General features: G+C 46.9%; 1 protein-coding gene across 6 annotated transcripts in view; it reads right to left on the reverse strand.

The window, feature by feature from the left end:
- The window catches only part of ACOT7 (acyl-CoA thioesterase 7), a 90,323-nt gene that overhangs the window by 2,480 nt on the left and 66,666 nt on the right, over positions 1-21,177 (reverse strand). For 5 of the 6 annotated variants that reach the window (XM_039509001.1, XM_039509004.1, XM_039509000.1 and 2 more), the window contains one exon: positions 13,529-13,713. The exons of the other annotated variant lie outside the window; for it this stretch is intronic. In XM_039509001.1, the coding sequence (XP_039364935.1) occupies positions 13,529-13,713 (185 nt within the window). The remainder of the gene's footprint in view (positions 1-13,528; positions 13,714-21,177) is intronic. 6 annotated transcript variants of the gene reach the window in all.

Consider the following 21,177-nt stretch of genomic DNA (forward strand, 5'->3'; position numbering starts at 1 on the left):
AGCTTTTGAATGTACGGTTATAGCGAACCCTTCCTTCCATAGACCTCTCAAACTGTTCTCTACACACCCCCCAAGCTGTCCAAGCCTGCCAGTGTAACAGCAGCTCCGGTGCATTTCAGACATTGGGGTGAGTTCTCTTTGGAAACGCATGCTAGAACCACACATCTGGAGTTGGTTTTTCCAAGTCACTTTATTAAGATTCCCCCCACTTCAGTGTTGTCTATGGGATGGGCATTTTCTTCAGGCTGCTATGTCTGGCCTGGCCCAGTAAATGGGAGTTGAGAACAGGGCAGAAGCAGGTCACCTGTAAGCTAAGTAAAACCTCCTAAAACCTTTGGCTTAAGTTTTCAGCCGAAGGCTGGTCTAGACTGTGTCTCTGCAATTCCTTGTCACTTGGGTAAACTCATAAGCTTCACCTCAAGGCTACATCTGCACCGCACGCCGCTTTCAGCGGGGTAGCTACACGTGTCAGGGAAAGGCTCTGGCAGGGGGAAGGCTGAGCCTTTCCCCACTGTGGGAGTCTTCCCCCCCCTGCCAGGGCAGTTCCCGATGCCATGTGCTTTTCCTGGGGAGGACAAAGGCTGCAGCAGCGGGGAGACAGCAGGACACTACCCAGGTGAAAACAGCCATGTGGATGGGATGCACGGCTTGGGCAACTGGGGAACCACGTAGGAACAAACCCTTCCGGTGTGTCTGTACTCTACTTGCCTAAGTTGTGCCTCACCGTCTACACGGCTACTTAACCCGGGGCTCGGGGCTTCCCAGTACACACTCTCCATGCCGTCAAAAAAGTGTGCAGTGCGGGTGTCGCCCAGCAACCAGCGAAATCTCAGCCCGGAGTCTCACCCGGCTTTCCCAAGCAACGTACTCCACGCCAAGCTTATCCAACCACCAAGTGCAGAGAGAAATCTCACATGCCAAGTGCGCCATGGCTGAAAAATTTGTCAGTGCCAGAGACATGCAGGCCAACCCTTCATGGCTTATTGCAACCATGAAAGGGGATGCTCATGGATCACATATTTATTATGCATCATCTTGGCCCCGTTTTTCAGCCACAAGAGCAGCAGCGTGGATGGACTGTTGCTTTCGAGGATGCGCCTTGCTGAATCATTAGCCTACATTCATTGTAAACAATGGGAAGCTTTTCCTAACCATCCAGGTAGTAACAGCGCACGAATTGACAGGACAGCGGCCCTGGGAAAGAGGAGAGAGAAGCTTATTTTCTGCATGGGCTCTGCTCTCCATTATTGGCTTTCCTGGCTGTAAATGACAAACAAGTAAACAAACATGACTAATTTGGCTGAAGTGCTCTGGGAAGTGAACACTGCTGCACTTGCAGCGAGAACCACTCCTACAGCGGCTTGAGAACAATTAGAGTCACCCACGTCTATTCAGAGAAGGAAACCGGATACATCCCTGATCCCTGAGCACTCGGGCTGGCAGTGTGGGAAAGGCTGCAGGGCAGCCAAACATGGGGGTCGCCATTACAGGGCTAGCTGGAGCTCTGTCCACTCAGAGCTCCGGCCTTGTGCCTTCACCTCTCCTGGGGTGGAATGACGTGATTCTCCCACTTTCAGACCAGGCCGCAGGCTGCACGCGCCTGGGGTACACCATGGATATCCATCAGATCCAACCGGACTCCGTACCTGCAGTTCTTCCCGCCTGGAGCTTGTGACCAGCAGGAAGTGCAGGGCCTTGCCATTCCTTAGTGGAAACTCTAGGCAGGTCTAACTTTCCAGACACCCCAAACTCTGCAATCTGGGTTCACCTTGGCTCTCCTCTGTCTCAGGGCGTGTCTACACAACAGTTATGTCAGTCTAACTTACGTCGCTTGGGGTGTGAATACGCCTCGCTTGGGGAGGTGGTTTTGTTATGCTGCTGACAGCATCATTCTGTTCTCCGCACGACAGGCACTTCTAGTGCAGACTAGCCCTTAGTTTCCCAGGGTGGGACCTTTTGCTCACAAGGGGCAGAGTCAAAGCAGAAGGCTCCTGCCTTGACTCAAACTACCCCCTAGTATCTCCTGAGAGAGAGGTCTTATCTCGAGTCATTGTCTTTCCTTCCTGTTTGGTTCCCAACCCCCCAGGGGTTTAGTCCAGGACAATCATACGGTAAATATCCCATTGAACAGGTCAAGAAACAGTATTTTTTAGCTCATTACACAGCAGCTCCACCTCTCCCCCAGTGGGATCCAAATTAAGTCCTGATTTCAGTCCTTTGCCACCAACCTCATCCATCTAGCAACTGATGTACCTGTGTGACACTGGGATTTTAACATCAAAGACACTGTTAGTTCTCATAGGCGATTGAGAATCACAGGACCTTGAAGGCTTACAAATTAAAGTTCTAACTAGTAATAGCAATGGTGGGCATCTGTTGCCAACCCCCAAATTCCCTCAACTAGCACATGGCAAAAATTAAAGGCAATGCAGCACATGGTGCAATTGCCTGGGAGAATCAATTAAAAATGTATAATCCTGAACTACATGGGAACAATACAGATTAATTATTAAATTACTGCCCGGAAGAGATACATCTGTGTATCTGCCAGTTAGGTCCAGGAGCTGCATCTGACATGGCTACTCTGCAGCTGAAACATATGGGGCTGCGATCAATGTGGAATGTCAGAGTCCCCAACCAATGACCCTAGAGTGACTCAGAACACTGCTATCTGCTACAGCACAAGGGGACGTGTCATTCTTTTGCTGTTAAAAGTATCTTCACCCACATATTTTACTGCTGTATCATCTGCCCACACAGCCTCTAATGACCTAGTATGGAAACTAAATCATGCTTGATGGAACACCTGGAGGTGCTAACTTTGTGTCTCATTTCATTCAAAAGTTAACACCAACTCCAACCACCGTTTTGTTTCTCTCTCTTTGGTCACGTTTCATCTTGCATAGCAGGGCAAGTCCCATATCAGATCTAAGGTGAACTGTAGAGGTTTTAAGAGAGACTCAGTGGAGATTTGGTGCAAGCACCAGAATCACCTCATCAGCTAAAATGGAAATTCTGGCCTTAGGTTGCCAGTAGCTCTAGTTAAACTGTAAGCACTTCAGGGCAAGGATAGGAGGATTTCCACAGAGCAAGAGACATGCTTCCTACACTGACTGCTGGCTAGCAGCAAACATCTGACCTGGAGTGAAACTCTGATTCCCTTGCCCGGTAACATGCCATGCTACCACTATGCCACAGAGTCAGCCCTGTCCACTCCAGCACTAGATGGATCACATTCTCTGCAGTACACAAGGTTTTTGAGGTCTCTTTCCACTGGACAGAATAATACGGATGTAAAAGCCAGCTGTTTTATACAAGCAATTACAAAGTAAGTGAGAACATTCCTTTCCAGAGCAGATGCTCATTACCGGGGAGCCAAAAAACCTGGCTCCCCTCCGGATTCAGCATCCTCCCGTGACAGGAGTTTCCGCAGCACTTCTGAAGCATCTGCACTCCAGCAGGCTGCTGTTCCAGAGCTGGCGTACGCACCTCGACAGGCATCATGGAAAGCCAAGTCTGGGCTGGCTCTCAATTAGTAACGTGCTCTGGCTAGAGTGTCCCTGATGCCCCAGTGGTATTGAGGGGGGCAGAAGGACACGCAGCCAGAGTGAGGCTGAGTCCACACTCCTCCAACTTGAGGAGGAAAAGGCCTGACGTGGTGGTAGCTTGGCCTACAGCTATATCCAGTGGGAGCTAAGGGCCTGAAAATTCCTAGTGCAGGCTAGACCAAGGTCTTCAAAGGCAGCAGGCCGATTCGTTACCTTGGACCCAATAGAGGAAAAACAGCGGCCCTGCCCTGGCCAGAGCCGCATGTTTCACCTTGTTGCCCTCCAGCGAGATGGGGGCCAGAATCTGGCCTGCAGCACGGACTACATCCTATTAGCACCTGGGGATATTTTACGTTATTCAAGTGACACTCAGAAGCCACCACTTTGCTGCTTTTCTCTTGCTGCACTGACAAAATAATGGGAGATGAAGTGCCACCTCGCAGCCACCCACGCTCCAGCTGGCTCCGGGAGGCCACTCCCCTCCTCTCTATAAAACACTTTCTTTTTAGAAGAGACATGCATTTGTAGAATGCCAAGTACAGCTGCAGAGAAAGCAAGCGAAGGAGTCTCTGGACAAGTCTGAGTGTGTCTGGCTAACCGTCCCATGCCGCAGAGAGCACAGCTCATCCCCAGGGCTCTTCATCACAGACCATCTGAGCTGGCTACCAGGAAATATACCAGGGAAAAGGATGGGAGCGAGGTGGATCTCAAAGCAATACATGGAAATCTACAATTTCACAGACTTTAAGGCCAGAAGGGACCATTACGACAAGCTAGTCTGACCTCCTGCATAACACAGGCCAGAGTTTCACCCAGTGATTGCTGTATCAAGCCCAACTATTGATGGACAAGTCACAGCATCCTTTAAAGAGCAGACCATCTTGACTTAGACTCCAGATGGCTGAATTTACTACCTCCCTAGGTAATTACATCTGTTCCAATGGCGGATTTACCCTCACTTAAAAATCTGTCTCTAATTTCCAGTTTGTCAAAGTGAGGGATGGGTAAAGAACAGAGCTGCCCAGAACTGCCCCCAGTCACAGGACCTAGTGCCAGGAATGGGATCAGAACCAGGCTCCAGGCCTGGACCCTGACCTAGCCACTTAACTACGCTGCCAGCCCAGACTTCCAGACAAGCAGGGCTGGAGGTTCTAGCGTTGGTTGGTGCTGCCTCCTACAAAGGTCCCTTGAATGCACCGTTAAATGCTCCCAGCTCTGCCCCAGGCTGGAAGGCAGCCTGCTTAGTGTAAGCAGCTAAGTTTGGTCCAGAATTCTCATCTCCCGGATGGTGTCCAGCCTGGTCCCACTGCGTGTGGGTGTAGGACTAATCTACAGTGGAAAATATTGTTCTCATTTTCCAATAGGAAACTCGCAAACAAAGCGCTTTGGCAGTTGCCTTTCCTGCGCGCGATCTGAGAACACACTCTGATCACTTGGCATATGAAATCAGTAATGAAGATCACAATTAGAGTCAATAGCCTGTCTGTTTTAGAATTAATGGCTGTCTGGGCTTCCAGGGGTGGGCAGAACAATTTCCTGTAAGCCTGACAGTTACAGACCTCTTTAATTAGTGAAGTCATGCAGAGAAACCTCATTTGAGTTTATAATGGGAAACATAAGGCGTTTCTGGATGATAATGAGTGCAATTAAAACTTGTGTCCAGATTATTTTAGATATTTAATTGAGCAGGGCACGCGAGGTACTGGCCGAGCTCTGCAATGACTTGCACCCTGTGCAAACCCGCTATGCCAGGCAAGAGGCAGGGCAGAATTTAGCCCTATGGCTGCAAATATGTATTATCACGAGGCATGTGAGATGCATCGTGATATTAGTGTTCGGGGGACATAAGCATGTTAGTGATGATTAGCTGGTGGAAGCCACCGTTCCCAGCCAGGATCTATGTGAAAAACTCTGGGCAGAAACTGCCCAAAAGCTTTTGTTTAGCATGCGGTAAAATGCCCACTCATGCACCTCTGAGGTACAGCAGAGCAGCACTGGACAGTAGATGTCACATCGCTGCCTGTTAAGGCACCAGAATTGACATGGCTTTGCACCAGCTAACATGGCTCACCGCCTAATGAGGCAACATCTCATGGAAGATGCTGGAACTCACTGCTAACGACATTACTGCACAAATATCCCAGTGTGCATCATCCCCATCCCATTCCCATCACTTTCTAAAGGCTGAATTAAATTGTTCGTATTGGGGACTTCCAAAGCAGAGAAAGAGGTTGATCTCACCATCAACCCAATTCTTAAAATAAAGATGCTCCTATGAGTGGTAACTAATCTCATGCCTTCTCAGCAACTCTTTTTAAGAAAAGCAGACCCATGTGAGCAGCCAATGGAGAGAATACGCGGCTGAAATATAAACTCCCACAATAATGAAGTTGCTATTTATATTTCACAAAACAGGCTCCTAATCTGAACATTAAAACCCAACAGACCTTCTGCTCCTCTTCCGGGGTTTTGCTAAATGAGCCCTGCTCTGAGCTCTGCTACTGCTGGATGAATATGCTGGTAGTTCTATGCAATGCTCATTTACAGCACTCACTGCTCTTAATCACACCCAAAGAGCCTGCAGGAAGAGCGTAAATCTTCTCCAGAAGACTTATTTTTCAAGTAACATGCTTTGCATGTTTCCTTAAAAGGTCTTTTTGCTCCAAGGTGGTCCTGCTATCAACAATCCCAGTGGCTAAGCACAGTCCAGCTAAACATCTCCTCTTGGGATTTGGAGGAGGGATATGCTGCACATTGAACAACCCAAACAATCCCAGGTGGTTAGTCTTGAGTCTGTGTGGTTCATATTTCTTTCCATGGGTAGAAAGAGACCAAATATGGGCACAGAGTGAACCCTCCCCCCACTCCCCCCCCAAAGCATCGCTTAAATCCCACATGAGCCCTTGAAACAGGGTTTAAGGAGAGCATGGGTCATGTGCAGGCCCTCTGCAGAGGGGGTAATTCCAGCTCCTCACCAAGGATAGGGAATGTCTGCTTAGGGGTCTGTGCCAGGATGGGGAGTCAGGGATCCCCAAAGTTCTAATCCTGGCTCTCTGTGACAGACACTGAGGCACTCTGCCATCCAGGGAGTGGGGCTAGTAATACAGACCGGCTGCACAGTGTTGGTCTTCTGATCAAATCAGATAATGGTTGTAAAGTGCTATATAAATGCCAACTATCAGCTTGATAATGACCGTTTGCTATACACCTGAGATGACTGGGGGGAGCGCAATGGGGAAGGGAGGAGGATATATTTCCTAAAATGCTCTTTTAGAAAGCTCAATGTTCCTAAATCAGCTACATTTTAAAAAGCCTGTTTCAGCAGTTTGAGGGAAGCCCTCTGCTGTATCATGGCACAGGTGAACAGGATGCAAAGAAACTAACTTGACAGACAAATTCATCCAAATGAAGATAGTTGGTGTCTAAAATCTCCCCAGTTGGTATAAAAGTATTTTCCCTGTGGGAAAACACTGAAAATGTCTGTGTGAGAAGGACAGCCACATCCGACACCACGGTGATGGACACGTGAAAACACAAACAACTTGAAATGATCCCTTTACAACGTAACAGGACAGGCTCTTTAGAGCTGGCTGTGCCTCGACAATCTAACAGAAGCTTTATGCGCCCTAGTTGGTGGATTTTATATGGATGCAATTCCTACACAAGTCACATTCTTGATGTGTTGTGAACAACGTCTGTTCACGTCATTGGCAGAAAAGGGCTACAGCCAATGATTCTACAAAGGTACTAGCTGCCTGGAAGAACAAGCAGCCAAAACTCCAGCTCAGGGCAGAAACCCCCTTTCACTCAGCTCTGGTGTGCGTCTGTATCACAGGGCACCATGAGATCATTCCCGGATTCTCCTCTCATCTTGGGGCAACTCCCTGACTTCACTGGAGTTACTCACTCCTGACATGCGTCTGACGAAGTGGGTATTCACCCACGAAAGCTCATGCTCCAGAACGTCTGTTAGTCTGTAAGGTGCCACAGGACTCTGTCGCTTTTTACAGATCCAGACTAACACGGTTACCCCTCTGATACTTCACTCCTGACGTACACCACTATGGGCATGTTCTAATCAAGCCGCTTACAGCTCACCGTAATGCTGGATTTGGACAGTTTCACACAGCCCCTGAACAGGATTTTAATATACAAGCACAGTGACAGAAATCTTTTATTTTTACATCTCAATTGGAGAAACCCCCTCTCAGTTCTGCCTAGAAAGAACTGGCCGATACAGTACCTCACAGAACCGCATCCTTTCATGTCCAGCAGGAACGCCACCTTTGTGCAACTGCTAATCAGCATAATTTTAGGAGACCCATTGTGGCTGACAATTCAATATAGATGAAGGTCACCATTGCATATGATTGCGCATTAAAGGCTTTGCTATGTAAAGAGGTAACGACTATCTGTACAAGTTGATGGTTTTGAGGGGTGATCCTGCTTCACATGCCCCTGTCTACTCAACATTCTGCAATCCAGAGCTCAGGCAGGCAGGATGAGTACGGTGCTGTCTCCCCCAATATCTACCACGACAGCCAGCTATGCTTTTCCTGCTGGGTGGGGGAAGGGCAGACTATCAGAACTCTGAAATCTAATTAATTGGCCATTAAGAGTAGTTAAATCTGAGGTTAGAGATGGAAAATAAGATCTCAACAGGACCAGGAAGTTCACACATTTTGTAAAACAGCACTTCTTTTAAAAGTATTAAATATGCAAAAAGAACTTGAAGTAGGAGATCAGTTAGACAACATCAAAAACAGCATGGGAATCATTTTCTGTGGGTGTTGATCCAGGCATTAGGATAATGCTCAAGGTAGCACAGAGCAAATCATGAGCTTTGTGATGTCAAAATTCTACTAAGTTCCTCTAATATTCAAAGGAACAAGTTCACAAAAAGTAGCACATTTCATTCTAGTAACATTTGCATTCCTTCAATTATTCAGCAATTTGAAGAAGATCTCATGGAGTTTAATTTCAGCTAAAGACGGTAACCAGAATAATGCAAAGGTCTGAAGCAAAAGCATGAGCGCAACTCTCTGCAAGCAAACCAGATAGGATTTTTGCAGCCCGTTAAGATAAAATTTACCCAATTCTCCCCTCTCATACATTACTTTTCACCAGTGTAACACCACTGCAGTCAGTGCTGAAAATCTTACAGTTCATTCTTTAAGCCATACAGTCCTCTACCCTCTCTAAACCTGGGCAAGTTAAATCTGCAGTATTGCATCTTCAAGAGGCAAATGCATGACTGCAGGATGTCTCGCTACCAGATACTTGAATGTGAGTGTCTGGAATTATATAAAGCCTCTAGGTTTAGGGACTGGGAAATAAATTCTTCACGAATTGCCTTTTCTTTCTGATGGAGAGGATCACTGAACTGAACGCTGTACAGCTGGCCAGACTACAAACACTTCATGCCCCACAGAAATGGAGTCAAGTATCGGGGGGTAGCCGTGTTAGTCTGTATCCACAAAAAGAACACGGAGCCCAGTGGCACCTTAAAGGCTAAGATTTATTTGGGCATAAGCTTTCGTGGGTAAAAAACCCTCACTTCTTCAGATGCAACTGAAGAAGTGACTTTTTTACCCACGAAAGCTTATGCCCAAATAAATCTCTTAGTCGTTAAGGTGCCACTGAGCTCCGTGCTCTTTTTGTGCAGAAAGGGAGCGTGTCTATTAGCTTTTGTTGTTCAGACTTTCTAGCTCTGACTTTAGAAAAGCCATAGCACCCAGGAATTGGCACAGGTGGCTCCCCTGTAATAGCAGTGACTCTGTCTTTCCATTCTATGCATCCGAAGAGAGCTGTAGCTCACGAACGCTCGTGCTAAAATAAATTTGTTAGTCTTTAAGGTGCCACAAGTACTCCTGTTCTTTTTCCCCTAGAGGGCGCTCTGCAAGGCACAGACAAGGAAATGCCTGGCCGATCACATGCTGGTGAAATTCCATTTAGAAAAAAGAGATTCGCTCTAGATTTAAGGGTAAGATATGATCAGCCCCTCAGATCATTTCACTTAATTTTATAATAAAGTTCATTTGCCATCACTAGCCTGCAGCTTTTCAAACGTTTATTACAGCATTTATATTTCCATCATGATATTCTGACACCTGCAAGAAATTAGGATGGATGAGATGCTGAGAGCTCCGCTGACCTCCGAGGATTGCTAGTGCAGAACTACAGCACGTCCTCACTTGGGAACCTCCTTTCATTTGCTGCTGGAGGCTTTCCCTTCAAGCCCAATAAAGTTTATCGGTAAGTACATGCAGTGAGGTAACTGACGCACTACAGAGACACACCTTGTGGGAACTGAAATCCCTGCAGGCACCAGACACTCTGTCCAAAAGTATACAAGCACTATATGATTCATACTGGTTCTAGTAAACCTGGGCCCAACTCCTACAAGATTCCTTGCTGTACCCAGTTCCAGCGGGAGCAGGGCTGATCGAAACCAGCCCAAGATTACAGCATACTCCAGTCACACACCCCCACCTCCAAAATCCCCCCTGGATTGGGACTAGGGGTTGCGGTGCCAAAACCAGCTCCATGCGGTCTGACAGAACCCTCATGGCAGGGAACGCGCAGGAGGCCAGATCTGGCAGCGTATTGCGTATTATGGGGTGCAGTGTCACAAACCCAGCTGCGGCTGACAGCCAGTGCGCCGGGTCCTTTTCAGCAAATGCAGACTCTGCACATGGCTCGTTTTGTGGTGCCTGCCCGAGGCCCGAACCTCAATGAGCGAGGCTGGCTCTGAATGAATCCAGGCAAGGTGAAAGTGATGTTGTGTGTCCCAGGACACCAGGCGAGTTTCATTCAATGTCCAACCACCCCACAGTAGGTCCCCTGCTACAAGCTGCTGTATAGTATGTTACCAGGTGAGACATGCGTTTCACTGCTTCCGTTTTTTTGTCTTTCAGATAAACAAAGACTATACGGACCCTACAGAAACCAGCCCAGAAATACCATACAGGGCCCCTTACAAATGTATGTGATAACAGTGAAAAACAGAGACCCTCATACCTGCCAATATACAGCTTCCACTCAAAGAAAGCATTAGAGAGCAGTAGCTATCAGGAAGTAAAGCTTCTTCCAAGCAGTATACATTTTTAATGTGCACAACAGGCAATACAGGTGTGTAAAATATATAAACACTACTCTGCCAGCTAAGTTATAATTAGCCAACAAAATGCTGGAGTACAGGAGGAGATCTACACGGAATAAAATATTAAATCAAGAAATAACTCCAAGTCAGCAGTGCTGCATTATGTGTCAGCAAAGAACCGTGGATCAGGAGAGCTAAAAATAGACAGGAAGGCTGAAGCAGAATTGACAGTAGCGAATAGGGGAAGGGGGTGCATCAGCATCAACATACAGACATGGATGAGCTACAGCTCAGGAGGTTCCAGGGGGACAGATTCCTCGCTTCATTCAGACATTCAAATCCCTACATAAGTTTTTACAATGAACAAGGAAAGAAAGTGAATGAAGCCGAATTCAGATTCGCAAAATGTGAAACAAATGTATATTTAAATCTATTAATTTTGAAGGTTGGCAAGACAGATGCTTGCTTAGGAAACTCTTATTTATGCTTATATTTTTCTGCTGAATAATTGAAGGAAAGAGGTCTTGTTGGACAACAAAACCCTAAAGACGGCACATAGAAAGCTGAAGTCTAAGATATTTGGTATTTAATGAACAAGAAAAGAGAAGCTTGTAACCTTGAAGCAACGAGCCGAACATTTGTTTTTAGAAGAGACATGTATGGTAGTGCTGTTTAAAGGCTTTGTATTAGTTAAGTGTTTACTAAAGACAAACCTCCCCACAGCATTTCAAGTGAAAGGAACAGCTATAGACACTTTAAATCCCTTTGTGCTGCGGCAGCCATCGGCTCTCGCACCTCTGGAGTCATCCAGATCACAACAGGAAAAATCAAACATGTTGCAAAGGTATTTTTGGCCTCGCTCCCCAGAATTAGGGTTAGGAGCCATATCATCATTGTACCTGTGTGTTTGTACCAGAGATGATCTGGTATCTATCAATGAGATGCAGGAGCACAGATGCAGGAATTAAGGTACAGGTGAGGTTTCCCCAAACTGCCTTTGCTGTCCCATGACTCCGAGGGGGGATTTGCCCACTCTAGTATTTATAAAGCAGTCAGTGACAACCAGGAGAGAACGTGGGAATGGAAGAATGCAGGACAAGAAGTGCAACATGTGGAAGTGATATGGCCAGTGATGTCCTGAACTCACTCAGTTACTGCTCCCCAAAGAAAAGCAGCAGTGACGCTACTGGCTCACTCCCTCTCCGCACCAGCTGAATCACCCAGAGCACTGCGGACAATTGCTCACTTGCCCTGTAAGGGCAGCACTCTCTGCCTGGGTAGCTATGGCTGTTTTAAATAACAGTAGAATACAATGGTGTAACTGCATTAACAGATCGGACAGACGTGGACAGTGATCCAGGCTAAATGAAACTGTCACAGCAGGGCAGAAATGCAACACGGGACAGCGAGCAGACGACAGCAGCCAGAGTTCGGCAAGTTCACATGCCAGCAAGTAACTCGCATTCGCATACCTAAGGCAGTGGTAACATTTAGGGCGTAGGACTGGGGTGGGCAAACTGTTTGGCCCTCGGGCCACATCTGGGTCTGGAAATTGTATGGCAGGCCATGAATGCTCCCGGAATTGGGGTTGGGGTGTGGGAAGGGGCGAGGGCTCTGGCTGGGGGTGTGGACTCGGGGGTGCAGGAGGGTGCTCCAAGCTGGGACCGAGGGTTTCGGAGTGCAGGAGGAGGTATGGGGTGCAGGCTCCGGGTGGCGCTTACCTCAAGCAGCTCCTGGAAGCAGCAGCATGTTTCCCCTCTGGCTCCTATGCCGAGGCACAGCCAGGCAGCTGTGTGCTGCCCCGTTGGCGGGTGCCCACCCCTGCAGCTCCCATTGGCTGCGGTTCCTGGCCAATGGAAGCTGCAGGGGCGGTGCGTGGGGCAGCGGCAGCATGTGGAGCCCCCTGGCTGCCCCTACGCATAGGAGCCGGAGAAGGATGTGCCGCTGCTACTGTGAGCCCTGCGGAGCCACAGCATGCATGGAGTGGGGCAAGCCCCAGAGCCCGCTCACCAGTGGGAGCTCGAGGGCAGGATTAAAATGTCTGATGGGCTGGATGAGACCAGCGGGCTGTAGTTTGCCCACCCCTGGTGTTGGGAGAGGAGTCTGCGAATAGCCCCTTTCTTACCTTGCTGCCTGGGGGCTCCAGAAGCTGCCCATCTGTGCGGGGTGGGAGTGGGTGACTACCTCGAGTTGGTTGTGAGTGAGAGATCCCCTTAAAGGTGGATCAAAACACACTGCAGACTCAGCGTTGGAGAACTGCACAACCTTGGCGTGGCTCCTCTTGGCATAGGTCTCAAGGCCGGACAGTTGCCTTTTGCCTCCCCAGGCATCCAAACTGTGATAGTGAGACAGCCTGCTGGGACATTTTTCTAGTGTGCTCCTTGGTTTCCTAGCAATCACTGCGGCTACGCAGGCCAGTCAGCCAAAGCTGAGTAAATGGCTCCAAATGTGGTCAGATTCTATCGCTGATCTCCTGTGTTATTCTGCGGTAAAATTACAGGCTTAAGACGAGATGCCAGAAAGGGCCTGTGGGCTTTTGACCAGACCTGCTCAGTCCAGCACAATTACAAGTCTGACCAGAATAGCTAAGAACAAGAAATAGACAGGCAACATGAAGCCTAATGGCCAGGCAGGCCCCATCCTCTCTAGCACCATGACTCCCTTGAAAATTGGCTCATTCCAGGGATTCTAGCTTCAGCACAGGAAGAGCCCAAATCACCCTTTTCAGGGCAATGGGGGTGACCAGAAAGCACTTGGTAGTTCATTCTGTTGAAGGGAGCGAGACCTTACAATGAGTAATTATTCCTGTGCTGCTCCACAACCCAGAGCTTCACATTACACAGCACAAAGGTTGAGCTTTTAAATGAGGAATTCTTACCACCAGCTGTGGAACAGGTACGGGCTTCCCCTCCTTGCTCAGGGATACATAGGTAAAGAATGCACTGACAGCTCGATATCTTTCTTTAGGCTCATCAACAAAAGGATCAGCATCAACAAAGACCTCGATCTCCATGGATTTATTGCTCGTGAAGGTCATGCGTCCAGAAATAGTAATGACACAACCTGCAAAACACAGATGGCTTGGTTAATCAGTGGCTCCTACAGTGGCAGCAGGAAACAATAGCCATCCATTACTGAGACTGTTAAAGCACTACACTGCTAAATGGGCTAACAGGCTGGGTTAGGCACAACTGAAAGGCTAGATTGATTTTTTGTTACCTAACAAAAAAGGAATGACAAGTCTTGGAACGTTTCTTTCCAACCGTGGATGTTATTTTTGTTTCCCTCTCTCTCGTTGTGGGAATTTCCACACTCCATGACGGCACTAGCCAGCTGAGAGGAGTAACTGATGCTCATCTAGCCAGGCAAACCCAGTCTCTATCTGGAATGCCTGCAAACAAATGCCAGTCAATCTAGAGTACCATATCCTTTATAAGGAGTCAGCAGTACAAACACCTTTCACAACAGGCTCTCACTGCACACCGAGCACCCATGTGAGCTAAGAGATGGAGATTTCTCCCACCACTGAAATGCATCCATCTCTCAGGCAGAACATGGCTGCTGCTCACACAAGAGCAACGCAATACCAGTTTAGGACAGGAAATGAGGAATACAATTTACAATGGGAAGCTCAGGGGGGATTTAGGGAAGCAAGATATTTGGAATTTGGTCATATCAGGGCAACTCCACTATTCTTACTAGAAGTGCCATAAGAGCCACAAAGGACCACAAGGGATCAGGACTTGGTTTTGTATCTTCTCTGTAATACAGCATTGCTTCCCATCACCATGCTGGGGCGACGGCTTGGGGGAAGAGTAGCACCAACCGAATCCCCAACACACCTTCCTGGAGCACCCAGCCAGGCAGCGCACTGCTCGGAACAGACCCCACGAAGCCTGTGAGATCAGACTGGATCACGGCACAGGAGGTATGGAGTATGGCTGGAGGTGTCCCCACACGGACACCAGAGCAGAACAAACATTAGCTACATAATGACATTTGTTTAAATCTGCTCCTAACGTGCTGACCTGAAATGTAACTATTAACGCTAGGCACAGAGACACGAGGTGAAGTCCAGCTCCCCAGAGTTCAGGCCTAGAACTCAGGTGTTCCTGGTTCCCAGTCCTGAGCTCAATCCATTAGACCACCCACACTGCGCTGAATACAGCGCTCAAAGAGGAGCTACAGGGTTTGTATACCAGGACTATGGATGGACTCCCCTACACACTTTAGGCCATGACTGACTTTCTCAAGCAATGAGCATGCACAATATGGCAGCTTTCGGGGGCACAGCCCCATGGAGAGGCCTAAAGTCCTTCTACCCCATCGCCCCAAGAAAGTGTTCTGTTCAGAACACACTTCCCACATTAGGGAAGTTCCTGAAGATACACTTTAATGTAGAGCAAAACGGAACAGGCAGAGTCTGTGGCAGACTCAAGAGATAGATCTACTAACACGAGTCAGTACTCAAGGGTCGCAACTGACGGGTCTTTCGGAAAAGTTCCAGTTCACCACAGAATCTGAACATGGAGTGCTGCAGTGAGTCCCTCTGTTCAGTCTCCCACTGAGCCTACTACTCATTCGTGTTGGCTTGGCCAAATGCAAATGCACTTCAAAAAAAAAAAGTTGAATTATTAAAAATGTGAAGTGTGATTCCACTTCTATTTCAGTACAAAAATACCTTCTCTGCACCCACCTTAAGTAGAAGAACCAATGCGGAGCATGACTAGGAATTTAGGAGACAAATAGTTAAGATAGGAGATGTGTAGAAAATCATCTACAGATAAATTCACCTAATGAGTTTTGATATTTAAAAGAAAAAACAGCAGGCTCCCCATGCTAATCTTTGCCATTATCTATCATTTGAAACCTACTTTATAAGTAGAAATGGATTCTAATATATTTCACTTATAATGGAAAGCAAATACGGTCAAACTCCACAATGGAGATAATCACATTTTCTCAGAACTGTTCCAGAGCAGCCTAATACATACCAGACTGCAGTAATACAACTGAAATAGCTCTCGGTGCTAATTTGGCTGCATGATAAACATACTGCAGGTCAGTTGTATTAGAATCTCTTTCTGGACTATGGGGCTCCTGTCTTAGCTTCTTTGTTTTCCTGGACTCCATTACATTCTGTTACTAGAACATTTCTGTGCACATCTTGAGACCAAATGAAGGTAGGACCTGCCATATTAGAGCAGGCCATGGTCCATAATATCCAGGATCCCACCACCGGCCACAGCCAGTAGCTGATGCCTCAGAGGAAGCCAAAGTCCAAACTGAACATGCGTTGTGCTTCACATGGGGGATCAAGACAACTCTGACACATCCCATGGGGAAAGAATGGCGGCACTATGGTACTTTGCACTGCTCCCTCTTCCTTGGGTTCTGAGGTTTGGAGAAGGACAGAGTGCCTTCAGGGTAAACCTAATCAGAAAGGGGAAACACCACAAGGATGGACCCCACAGTCTTCAGCCACGTGCCCCTTACCTAAAGGGAGAGACGTCATCTTGCCTAAATCAAACGATTGCCAGGTATAAAGCCCAATGGAACCGCCCTGCAGAGCTTACAGCACCACAGTAACACCAGGGAACAGGGACAATGTTTTGGGCACGTATGGCCCGTTCCCTGTGCGTTGTGCCATGAAAGGGGAGGCACAAATTGCCACCTCATTTCTACCCTGCTAAGGTGCTTTGGGGATTGCCGACTCATTTAGGTGTCCATGAAGTGCTTATTGAGCCTAGAACGGTGAACTCTCCACTGCTGTCACTGAGTTAATTCACCACCAGCATGAAGAATCATACACACTGACATGCCGAAAGGATATTTCGCTTTCAATACATGTCACTAACAATGGTCTCATTTAGGGATGTATACTCACTGCATTCTTGGTAGGATGTTACAGAAATCCCCCAACAGACAAATCACAGATATGGGGGGGGGGGGGACGACTTTGCTTTTTCAAAGGGCCAATCACACCAAAATGTTTGACACCAAACAAGTCCTGACGACGGCTAACCAAACCTTCATGGGGAGATACAATCCCATGAGTAGATTTCTTGTAATATTTGCTGCTTAAATGACCTTGGGCCTATAGGAAAGATTTTTCTCTGTGAATAAGGGATATGGTAAAGTTACATGTGTCTGGAGCTGCTGGATTAACATCAACATTTAATACAAATAATCAACTGCCAAACATTTCAAGACTGCCTGTATTCCTTAACCAAGACTGCAAATAGTTGTAGGAGATCATGCATGTTAACACCTTGAAACCACTCACCAGACTACACAATAAAGCACCATAAGTATGTTATTTTGATGGAAATCTGGAACTCCTCCAAAATAGTTACTATAAAAGATAGTAAACTATTTCAAAGGCATTCAAGAATGAATATGATCTCACTTCGGATTTGAACAAAGGAAACCTACAAAGCCATGGAATTAAGTCCTTACTTCCTGAAGGAAACATATCACAGACCTCACCATCTTCCACTCCAAGTGCAAGGCACACTTCTTCAACTGTCCTTCAGCATGTGCACGACGTATTTACCAGGTCAGAGCCCTACCAGTACAAAACACTCCACCACACATAGCTTCCCCAGGGGGAGAATTGTAAGAGAAAGCAAACCCCCCGTAACAGAGGCAATCATGTTGCTTGATGAGCTCCTGGAGGCTCATTGATGAGGTGGCTATAGACCCCAAATGGAACAGAATTATGCTGTCAGCAGTAGCAGCTGCACCAAGTCACACCTGGAAAAGGAGCAGCAGCTGAAACTGTGAAGGCTGCTTCTCTTCCAAATGACAATTGGAAAAATATTGATGGCATATCACCAGGTATAAGTGCAAAGAAAAGAGTGTAGCTTGTCTCTCTAGCTGGTACAGTCAATCTTTGTGCAACATGCATATTATGTGCATGAGGGGATCTTTTATACTTCAAATGAAAAAACTTCATAATTTTCAATGAAGTCCTAATTAAAAGCAGACTACAGTGGAAAAACATGTTGAATCTTGCACTGAAAGAACTGGACCCAAGTTGGTCTCATGTGAAGCTTGTCAATGTAGTCATTACTTGAAAAATCATTACAGTGTAAACTCTGTCAGTGGCAGAGCTGCCTCTCGATGTTAATGTAATTTTAAACTCAGCTGTGAAAGCTGTCACCTCTAGTGAATCCCCGCCGGTTAAGTGTCATTCTAGCACAAACAGGTCTCAGGAAGAAGGGGCAGAAACTAGCCATCTCTTTTTCCTTACTCTCACTCAGGAAGACAGTCTCTCTCATGCTCACACATACAGAACAGCAGCACCGTTAATCAACTAAGCAATGCAAGCTCCATCCTAGACAGACAGACAGTTGGATAAAGAGGTGAAGAATGGAGAGTATGAACCCGGCAGCATCTCTCCCCCTTTTGGTTTGCTGGAATTCGATCTCTTTACACACCAATAGCCACCAGGACTCTAGGCTCAGTAGTATCCAGTTCTAAGGTCTCTCCACAAGACAGTCTCCAAAAGGTAGCTGTGCAAACAAACCCTTCATTTTTGGTTCTCCAGCTAAATCTAACCTGTGTGTCCTGCTTTAACCTTCCCACCCATCTGGTTTTTTCACTGCTTTAGGATTCCTTTGCAGCACTGCAAGCAGCATTACTACTGACACTGGAACAAGGAGTCCAAACAATGGATAATTCACAGTCCCACCGAATGCAGACAAGCCTTCTTGGGAACCCAGCCTCTCCCAAATGCTCCGTTGTGAACCGTTAGCCAACATTCTCCATTTGTGACACTGGAATCATTTTCACAGCTGACAAGTCAAACACAGGACTGTGACCTCAGGTGGGGAATAAGCAGGAGCTGAACCTCTCAAAGCACTGAAAAATCATATGCTCCTGCAAATGGGCCTACTAAGGAAAAAAACAGGGAAGAATCAAAGCAGGCACTGTAGGAGGTAGAGACCCCTTCTGAACAGGATTTTTTAAGACTCCTCTGTGATGTTAATAATCTGGGATTTTATTGCTCTTACTGGAAAGCTTCTCTGTCTTCATTTTATTTATTTCATTATTTTTTATTACTCTTCACACTTTGCTCCTCCTTCAGCAAATCCCCTGCCTGTGCCAGGCTGCCCTAAATATTGCATGAGTGAGTGACTCAGATGTGCGAGCCGTTTGACCAAAGCTTTTCAACTTGTGAAGAATATAAGATAATAAATAAAGCTGTCTCTCCCTGAGCGCCCAGACTAATGGGCATTCCAGATAAGGCCCAGCCAGAACTGCCTGGATCCTGCACGAATCCAGGTATCTGGAAAAGTGGGGTCTGCTATGGAGGACAGGAGAGGGAGCACACCATTGGAGGTGGCTATGGGTAACAGAAGGGGAATGCTCCGCCGGACAATACAAGACTAAAATATTAAAATAGTTTATTTACAGTTAAAAATCAAGCCCAGGCTCACAATATCAGCCAGCACTTCACGACTTCCTTCCTCAAGTCTCCAGAGCAAACTCCAGTGGCTCTTGGCATTTGTCACCTGCAGCCAGGTTGAAGGAGCATCAGTGTGAAATGTAGGATTTATATTTAAATAAGTTACAAGCACTTTCACTCCATGCATCTGAAGAAGTGAGCTTTTTACCCACGAAAATTTATGCCCAAATAAATCTGTTAGTTTTTAAGGTGCCACCGGACTCCTTGCTGTTTTTGTGGATACAGACAAACCCAGCTACCCCCAATACTAAGCAGTTTCTGGTACCTCACCAACCTGAATCCGCCTGCCTAGCCTGTGCTTTTACAATAGATTTCCTAGTTTTTAAGAGATGTTTCTCTCTCCTCTATTGATGGACGATGAGACTCATACAGGTAAAGGGAAACTACTGACCAGCTACCCAGGGGAGACAGTGAAACTGGCTCCTCAAAGTGCTGCCAAATGCAGAGTAAACTGAAGAGAATTTTTTTTTCTTTAATCCCATCTATAGGAATCCTAGCTGTTAAGTGTAACAATAGTAGGTAAATAATTTGCAGAAAGAGGTGTGATTTCCTTTGGGGCTGTCCCTGTTATATATGACAATAGCTGGAATCTCTTGTAACGTTCTCACTGCAAACCTCTCTTGCTCCTGGACTGAAACAGATACTTGCTGGCACACATGATACAGACTAGACAAGGCACAGGTTTCTTGAAGGGAAGGATGCTCACTGTCAGCATGGGGAAATCATTTAAATCTGATCCAATGTGCTTCTGAAATGTCAATAGTTGTTGCTGCCTTGTGTCTCCTACTGCACCCCCAAAAACACTGCACTGATTGGGCACATTTATTTCAAAACTGGGTTGGGTTCACTCAGTCCACCCAATCAGAGGATCAGACATGTTAGAGGAATCTCTAAGAGATTTTCACATAGGGTCAAAAACTCAGCTGGCATCAATCAGCATAGCTCCAGTAGACCCAACAGAGAACTGAGCTATGACCTATTATCCAGCCCTAACCTTAGAGTTAGTAAGCATAGGTGGTTATACTTGTCACACCCTGGGAGCCAGGGGACTGGGTGCACATTCTAGCCATAGATTTTAGCTGCTTCAGTTCCACAAACTCTGTGCTCCGAGCTGCCATAATTTGCTAGTAGATGGAACCTGGTACTTAGACATTGCATGGTGCAGTGACAGAGATGACCTCTTGGAGCTAAGGAGCCCACAACTGCCTGCAGTTAGGGGTGTCAAGACTCTTCCCTTGAGTGTTAGATCAACAAACTCCCAATGTCAAAAACTCAACCCTGGCTCCTCTCACCAGCCACTCCTGCACAGGCAAAGTCTGGATAAAGAGATGGGCCACACATCATGACCTGCAGGTCAAGGCCAAGCCCTCTCCGACCAACAGGGAACAACAGTCAGGGTCCTTCCAATGAGAATGCCATGAGCCTCTAGTCAGAACAGCACAAAGAGAAAGCTGAGCTCTTCAACAACAGAGCCCAAACCCTGTATGCTTTATAGACCAAAGTCAACGCTGTGAGTGATTAATTACTGTTATTACAGTAGTGCCCACACTCGATAGGTGCTGCTTAGAGAGAGGAGAGAGACAGCTCTCCAAAGAGCTTATCTCAAAAACCAAAACTCAGACAGAAGGTAAGGGAAAGGGATGGATCATTCCAACAGAGCAATCAGTACAGGGACAGGCACATGCCATGTTAGTTTCATGAAAAAAAGTTAAATGTCAGACTCATTTCCTGGAAGCCAGCGCTGTCTACATGAAGTGTTCCATACAGCTCAGCACTGAGCGAGCAAGTGGATATGTTCTGTAGTAGCCAAAGTTCGCAAAGTGGTCCTGACAGGTAGCCCCACGTACAGCATATTGCAGAAATCCAGACTGTACGTCAGAAAGAGCTGGACTGTGGTGGCAAAGTCCTCATCTCAGAGAAGTGACCCAACTTCCAGGCATGGAGAAACTATAAAGAAGCAGTTCAGGCCACTGCCACTACCTGCCATACCATATGAAACCAGGGTTTCAAGAGATGTACTGTTCCTATCAAATCCTCTAGACTGTTTCCCTAAA

Source organism: Mauremys reevesii, linkage group 21 (assembly GCF_016161935.1).
Source record: "Mauremys reevesii isolate NIE-2019 linkage group 21, ASM1616193v1, whole genome shotgun sequence".
Classification (NCBI taxonomy): domain Eukaryota; kingdom Metazoa; phylum Chordata; order Testudines; family Geoemydidae; genus Mauremys; species Mauremys reevesii.